The sequence below is a fragment of the Vicia villosa genome, linkage group LG1, assembly GCF_029867415.1.
Source record: "Vicia villosa cultivar HV-30 ecotype Madison, WI linkage group LG1, Vvil1.0, whole genome shotgun sequence".
In the NCBI taxonomy this organism is placed as follows: Eukaryota; Viridiplantae; Streptophyta; class Magnoliopsida; order Fabales; family Fabaceae; genus Vicia; species Vicia villosa.
Window position 1 is genome coordinate 148,476,968 of NC_081180.1, and position 8,490 is coordinate 148,485,457.

At 32.7% G+C, this 8,490-nt stretch overlaps 1 protein-coding gene across 1 annotated transcript; it reads right to left on the reverse strand.

The window, feature by feature from the left end:
• Positions 1–6,560: 6,560 nt before the first annotated feature.
• LOC131657031 (WD-40 repeat-containing protein MSI1-like) lies at positions 6,561–8,157 on the reverse strand. The gene is made up of 2 exons (XM_058926544.1): positions 7,501–8,157; positions 6,561–7,118 (listed from the first exon to the last, which is right to left on the reverse strand). The coding sequence occupies exons 1-2, from the start codon at positions 8,155–8,157 to the stop codon at positions 6,561–6,563; spliced, it is 1,215 nt and encodes a 404-aa protein (XP_058782527.1).
• Positions 8,158–8,490: the final 333 nt, after the last annotated feature.

The window sequence follows — 8,490 nt, forward strand, 5'->3', positions numbered from 1 at the left end:
CAACAAAAAGAGAGATCTTAAGAGAAAATCTGTAGAAGAGCAGCTGGGCATGAAAGATTGAAATAAAAATGTGAAACCATGCTTCAGAAGTTACACAAGAGGCTACACATACTCAGTATGTGATGAATCCATCAATAGTGTCGTTATACTCAAACAATATGCCTATGCAAAGAGGAGAAAATGAAGTGAGAACAGCTTGAGCGAGCAAGAGAATTCAGATTAATCAAGTTGCACCATCAAGAGGAAACATACAGGAAGTATCAATTATGTTAAAATACATATCAGATGCCTATGAGAAAAACAAAAAGAGTGAAAGAGGAAATCCTGCATGTTATGCAATACGCTCCAATGGAGTCATAAGAAGTTCACTAATACTTGATCAGTCCATACATTGTTCATATTGAATGACAAAAGAAATTGAATACACTGAGTTGTTGCTCGAAAAGTATTACATGTTTAATATTGTTCAATATGTTATCAGTTATAACAAGCTTAATGATCAGTATGGAAGCAGCAGAAGAAGAAGATCAAATCAGAAGCAATTTACAATAGAGCTGTTGCTCTAAATCTGCTTTTAGAAGAAATGAAGATCAAATCAGAAGCAATCAACAATAGAGTTGTTGCTCTAAATCAGCTTAAGAATATTTGAAGACGAAGATCAGCTTGAAGAAACGCGTAACATATGGAGCTGAAGCTCTTACTGTGAGAAGCTAGGATCTCGTCAGAAGATGTAGACAAGAAGACTCCAAAGATTATTCATTCACTTAAAAGTGATTACTTGTCATTGTATCTTATAGTCTGTACTAATAATATCTGCTTATTAAGAAGCATCATATTGAAACCAATTTAATTTGGTGATAATGCCTTGAGCGACCAAGTAAAGGTCAGAAGCTTGAGAAGACAATGATGGTGGTCATTATGGAAATTCTCTTGGAGACCAAGGGAAGGTCAGAAGTCCAGGAGTCAATGGGTGTTATATATATGGATCAGATCACTGAACAATCCATTGCAGTTAGTCACGAGCAGATGGCTTGTGCAAGCTACTAGATTGATGAACGTTATATCTCGCGGAGATCACTGAACAGTTCAGTCATCTAGGGGTTAGTCACTCGCGGGTAGCTTGTGTAGGGTTAGTCACAACAGTTCGCTGTGTAGGTTGTTAGTCACGACGGATGATCGTGCAGGTGGAATCAAGTTTGGTTATAGTGGATTAAGTCCTCTTTTGAGAGGCAAATCACCTGAGGAGGCTGGACGGGAGGTATCCTTATTCAGAAGGTGAACCAGGATAAAAATAAATGTGTCTTTTACTTTCTGTACATTTAATTTAACTCAGAACATTCACGTAGAATGTCTTCAGAACTGTACTAAGACAAGTCAGAAGTTCTGATGATATAAAGAAGTTAAATTGAATATCTCATTGGTTATGCAACTTCATTCCAATCATGCTTCCGCAACATCTAAAGCATATTTAAAAGATAAGATACTAAAAGAAAGAAAAGAATTTTAAGAAAGGGAACTTTAATTTGATAAAGAACACAATTCAATCCCCCTTCCTTGTGTTTTTCTCCACCTTCAATGTATGTGTCGACACATGTACTAGTGTTTTGAACAAAAAATGATTTTTAAAGCTTGCAACATCTTTTTAATGCTATGTAATTCATGTTTGATGCACGATACCTTTTCCAGACATGTTCTAGGTGCATTCTAAGTTCCCTAATGTAAAGGTGCACATGATGACTCAAAGATATTGTTCAATATACAAAAATGCTAAAGTTTTCCTAGTTTTGAGATCATTCAAAACATCTAATGGGCATGTGGACTCACACCTCTTTCCACCAGGATAAAGTATAACGAAAACCTTTTGACCTACCTCTGCAAGGATAAGAAATCATTGGGCATCCATATCTAGCAACTAGGGGTGGAAATAGGCCAGGCCAATAACAGGGACCTACAGACTCAGGCCAGGCCACACATTGTTTTTAAATAAAAAGGCCTAGGCTTTTTTATAAGCCTATTTAGTTAAAAGGCTAGGCCTCAGGCCCTACAAAAAGTCTTTTAAGCCTATCAGGCCGGCCTATTTAAATAAATATGATTAATTTTTTATTATCATTATGTTATATTTTGTACTTTGAATTAAAATACATAAATAAAACTTGGTTATCTTGAAGGTCTTGTGAAAATAACATGAAAACACCTGATGAACATTGTTTTCTTAAGTTCTCTTAAACAAATAGTCTCCCAGAACTTATGCTAATAGATATGTTAAATAAGTCAATCCAAACAAATTTTTAGTCTCTTGGTCTTTTAGTTAGTTAGTCTATTTAAATATTGTTTTAATTTCTTATTTACATATGTCTAAAACAAATAGGCTTTTATGTAGGCTAACAGGCTAATCAGACATTCGAAAAGGTCAGACTCAAACCTAAAAATAAGCCTACGACAGGCTACAGGCCAGGCTTGGGCTTCGGTTTTTTTGACAGACTAGGCTTAGACTTGGCAAAGCCTTGCCCGGCTCAGCATATTTCCACCCCTACTAGCAACAAGGATATCCCTCCAATGACCAGGGTCCCCTGTGATCAATCTCCATCTCCACTTTTCTAAGAGAGTAAGATTAACTAACCTGAGGTCCCTCACTCCTAAGCCCCCTTTACCCTTTAGTTTACACACTTATTTCATCTTAGTCCAGGCAATCTTTCAAACACCTTTCATTCTTTCCCGTAGGAACTTTGTTTGTAAGTTGAGAATCTTCTTGCAAACCTTGATAGGCATCTTACAGAAAGACAAGAAGAATATATAGATAACATTAAGCAAAAAATTAAGACAAATCACTCTACCACCCAAACTGACATATTTATGCTTTCAATAGTTGAGTCTCTTTGACAAAAAATTAACTAAAGGAGTCCAAATGGATACAAACCGAGGATTAGCCTTCGCTAGCAACCCAAGATTCTTAAAATGAAGAGAGTAAATTTTACAGTGAGGAATTTCTCCGATAGAGGATAGTTAGGCAAGATCCACATTAACTCCTATAAGACTACTCTTGAAGAAGTTTACTCGAAGTTCTAAAGCTCCCTCAAAACCTCTAAGAATTTCCTTTATACTCCACAGAAACTCTAGAGTAGGATTAGTTATCAGGAGAGTATCATTAACATACTCAAGATGAGAGATCATCAACACAGATGTCCCCACCCTAAAACTAGAATAATACCAAGATATATGATCAGCAGAGTATCATCATCATACTCTATAGTTTACATGCTCTTTTCTATTTTATATTTATTAAGATATGTGAAAATATGGATGATATAGTTATTTAAGAAGCATATTTTATTGTGTGTTTATATAAGATTGTGATTGTGATACACATATTGCATGCATTATATGACATAATATTAAGAATAATAATAAAAACTACAAACTTTCACTTTTAGAATATCTTAGATTTTGAAGTCGATTATGTTTATCCAAAATTACCTAATGAAAAAACTAGATATTTAACCAAGATCATATCATTTAAGTTTTTATGCATTAAACATAAATTATCTTTAGCATATATGAAAAAATATTTAAAGAATATTTATTTTTCATGAGTAATATTAAAGTAGAAATCTAGGTTATTTAGCTTTAATCTTCTAACGAATTTAGTTACAATTATGCAGTTAGTTATTAGAGTTAGATGAGTTAGTTATTTTAATGGCTATATATCTTGTATGTATTATTGTGTAAGCTAAGCATTCAATTTATTCTGACTGATGTTTCAATATATATATTTTTTTAATTTTATAAGGTACAATTCGATGATTCTCCTTGCTAATATATAACAAGTCAATAGGCAGGCTATGTGCATTGTGTATACCTATGTGAACTTTATTGTCACTCATAATGCACGCTTCTTAAAATATCATTATGATTAATATCTTGATGATTTCTCTTGTTTTTATCAACATTTTTATGCAGCTCAATGTTTCACTCTCCTACATCTACAAGTTTTTGATATCTTGAGCGTGAGGAAGATGTAAATTTTGTTGTTCATTTTATATTATATAATCAATTATATTATTATTGTTATCTATACTAATTTAATAAATTTGATTAAATTGGTCGATGTTTAAATACTCATTCTGAATTTACTTTTTTGTAGATTAAGATTACCTGCATGAGAGTACCTATAATTTTCAACAAAAGCAACAATTGATGAATTAGTTATAAAAATTGAGTTTGTGTTAAGGCATTCCAAAAAAAAAAGGATTGTTAGATCAGAGTTGTGACTTTATATAAACTATTTTGTAAGCTTTATGTTTATTAGTGTGGGGTTTGGATTTTTTTAATATACGCCCCCACAACCAACAATATTAGGCTTAATTAAGAGAAAGATGAATATTTTTAGAGAGAGAAGCTCTTCGCTTTTTCTAAAACTAGGGCTTCACTTTGTGGGTGAGTGCCACTGCTTCTCCGATCTCGGAGCTTCTCTCCTCCAACATGGAGGCTCCTTCCTCCCCAGTGGAGGTTTCTCTCTTTTTGTGGGTTGTCCTTCTCTCACTTCCGTTCCATTGAACCATTCATCTATTTTGTTTTCTTGCCATAGTATACCTCCAACCTCCATTGTGTTCTTGCCTCTCTCCCTCAACAGCTACCAGGTACTCGCAGCTGCAATTTTGAGTCCATCTTCTCCAACAATGGGGCCACAGTTGTTGAACAGTAAACATGGTGTTCGGTTGCCACCAGAACCCTCACCACCGGAAGTTTCAGATTTGTTGGAACATGGTGTTCGGGTATCTGTTTATGTTGTTTTATTAATTGTTATTATGTTTAATGTTATTCTTGTTTTATGTTTGATTCAATGGTATGTGTTTAGGTGTTTATTTTTAGAGAGAGAAGCTCTTCGCTCTTTCTAAAACTAGGGCTTCACTTTGTGGTTGAGTGCCACTGCTTCTCCAATCTCGGAGCTTCTCTCCTCCAACATGGAGGCTCCTTCCTCCCCAGTGGAGGTTTCTCTCTTTTTGTGGGTTGTCCTTCTCTCACTTCCGTTCCATTGAACCATTCATCTATTTTTTTTCTTGCCATAGTCTACCTTCAACCTCCATTGTGTTCTTTCCTCTCTCCCTCAACAGCTACCAGGTACTCGCAGCTGCAATTTTGAGTCCATCTTCTCCAACAATGGGGCCACAGTTTTGGAACAGTAAACATGGTGTTCGGCTGCCACCAGAACCCTCACCACCGGAAGTTTCAGATCTGCTGGAACATGGTGTTTGGGTATCTGTTTATGCTGTTTTATTAATTGTTATTATGTTTAATGTTATTCTGGTTTTATGTTTGATTTAATGGTATGTGTTTAGGCGTTTGTTTTACCTACTTTATGTGTGTAGTCAAGGTGTTTGTTGAAATGCTTCAAAGAGGTTTGGATGTAGGTAATGTGTTTTTGAGGAAAAATCTTAGTGTGGTTTTTGCAAGTCTGACTCTTTTTCCAGTCAAAAAATGCTTCTCCCTGAGATGGTGAGTTTTATCAAGATAGATATCCTGTATAATTGAACTATGCGTGATAAAGCCAAAGATATGATCCGTGACTGGATAGATTTAAATAAAGGGGTTCCCAAACTCCTTTTTGTCTTGTGGAAGATTGTTTCAGGGTGGCTTGGATTAAGGAATTGGATTGAGGATGCTCCATTAGGTTTTATTTTCTCAAAGTATATTGTTGTCCAAATCTTAGTTGGCTTAACTATTAGTGTTGTTTGTAGAATGTGGATGGAAATACCCTTACATAATGTCTTTCATTATGTTTGTACTCCCTCTTTTTCATCTCATCAAAATGATGTTTTCTATCAAAAGTAATAATAATATTAGGCTTGATGTGTGGATATAAATAGAAGGTGGCCCTAATTGTCAATATATGAAAATTGATTTTTCCAATACATACACCCCTTATGCGTGATAGTATAGGACTTGGTGCGCATATGTAAATGATGGATAGCTTGAATCCATAGGCTTGTGATACAATGATAGATTTAGATTTTGGTCTATTAATTTCCTACAAAAATGGCTTGTAAGATTAAGGTTGTCACTATATATAAATTCTTTGTAGGTTCTATTTTTAATTAATGTGGAAGTTTCATTCTTATCAATAACTATAGTCAACAAGTTCCATTAACCACGTCTTTAATCAAATATATGATTTTACCTCCTTTTATTAATCCATCTAGAATTGTAAAACTCCATACAATATTGGATGATAAACCCGTTGAGTTGTGTTGAAATAATTAAATGAAATAAGTAAAAACAACAAAAGAATTATAACAACTCTATTACTAATTTTTATATAAAAACAACATTGCCTTTAAAATATGGTACCATATGATGAAGACGATCATAGTTCACACCATTCAAATCATACAGAAACATAACAACAAGAAATCAAATTATAAACTTTTTAAAATGAATATAAAATTTAATCAACATGTTTACTAAGTTATTTCAATAAATTATTTCAAGCAACTAACAAGAAAATATTATGGAAAATAATCACCACCATGATCATCATCATCATCATCTTGTTTATAAATTCCCTAATACATCTTCCATAAATGAATCGAATTTCCAACATCCACGCTAGCAATCATCATATCTTCACAAGGATTCCAAGAAAGGTCACTTACTTCACCTAAATGTTCATGATGAACAAAAAGCAATGCAGGACCATCATCAATATCCATATTATTTTGCTTATCATCAATCTTACTAACATCCCAAACAAACACTCTCCCAAGATGACATCCAGAAGCAAACATTGTCTCGTTATTTGGATTCCAATCAACCTGAAAAACACATCCATCCACTTGTTTAAAGGTTTGAACACATTGATGCATATCATTGCTTTTAGCTATCTTTCTTGTATCCCATAGTTTTATTGATTCATCATTAGAACCAGTAACAACACTCCATTCTTTGAAGGGATTAAAAGATAAACAATTCACTGTTTCTGAATGAGCATTATAATATTGAACTGGATTGTTCACTATTGGAGCTCTAACATCCCATAAGTGCAAGTTTTTCTTGCCTACAGATCCAAATAAATTTTCATTCTTTGGATTCCATGCTATGTCTTCTATATCACCTTCATTAACCTAACAAGAAACAAATATAGATAGGTTAGATTTTTTTTGTTATAAACATAAATGGGATTAGGATAATTACAAAACAAAACAAATCTAAACTTATATTAGGTTATAATAAAGTAAAACCAAAATATATAGCGGCTTATTTTTTTAGTACAAAATTACTACAACCTATGTGTATGAAATTAATAAAGACTAAATACACACATAATTTGTTCAATAAATTCTAAAATGTTACAAAAAAATTGTAATCAGGATTATAAAGTAATTAACTATGATAAAAAAAATGAAAAAAATATTAAAATTAGTATTATCAAAGAAAATAATTTTTAAAAAACTAAAAATCAACAATATATTTTATGTAAAGAAATCAAACAAAGATTTGATGTACCTTGAAAACTCGCAAGGGATCAAGGGTAAGATTGTTGGAAGTGGCATTAACATCCCAAATACAAATATTACCATCATAATCACCACTAAGCAAATGACCACTATTGAATTTGCTCCAAGACAAGCCATAACCATTAGTTTTATGACCATGTAACCTTAATTCAGGGCGAGCACGATCATCAGAAGCCTTAGAAGGTTGTTTGTCAATATCAAATATATAAACCTCAGGACCATTTGTTTTACTTGCAATAATTGAATCTTTTTTAGGCATGTAACGAACAATGTTAACATCGCCATCATGATTGATCTCCTTGATAATCTTAAAAATAATGCCATCATTCACATCATTGTAGTTTGGACAGTCATTGTTGCTTGAGTAGTCAGAATCCGAATACTTATGAGGAATTTGGACCTCAGCTATCATTAGGTAATTACGGTCGTATTCGTCATCATGGTTTCCGAAAATGACCTTTTGTACTGAGTAGTTCTCATCTTCTGATTCGTTGCAAGTCGGAAACCATTGGAATGTGTAGGAGAGCCCCTCAAATTTTTGTGTTATGACGAAATCAATATCACCACCATGAGTTACACAATTACTTGCTCTCGCCGCCACATAGTTTCTAGTAGTAAAATTCACCTTACCATTATTCCTGTCCATAATTTCTCAACTTACAAACCTTATTCCAACTATCTCACTAAAGTGCTCACTATTCAAACAGCCTTTTACTAATATATAGTAAATATATATATATATATATATATATATATATATATATATATATATATATATATATATAAAATATATATATATATATATATATATATATATAAATATATATATAAGTAAATATATATTATATGTATAGAAAATATATATTCACATATCTAATATATAGTAAATATATATTTATATATGTAATATATGGTAAATATATATTTATATATGTAATATATAGTAAATACATAGTTATATATGTAATATATGGTATAT

Excerpts from the sequence above, each read along its gene's own strand:
- LOC131657031 (XM_058926544.1), bottom strand. The coding sequence starts at position 8,157 with ATGGACAGGAATAATGGTAAGGTGAATTTTACTACTAGAAACTATGTG. Across the intron at positions 7,119-7,500 it reads ATCCCTTGCGAGTTTTCAAG|GTTAATGAAGGTGATATAGA; the intron begins GTACATCAAATC and ends GTTTCTTGTTAG.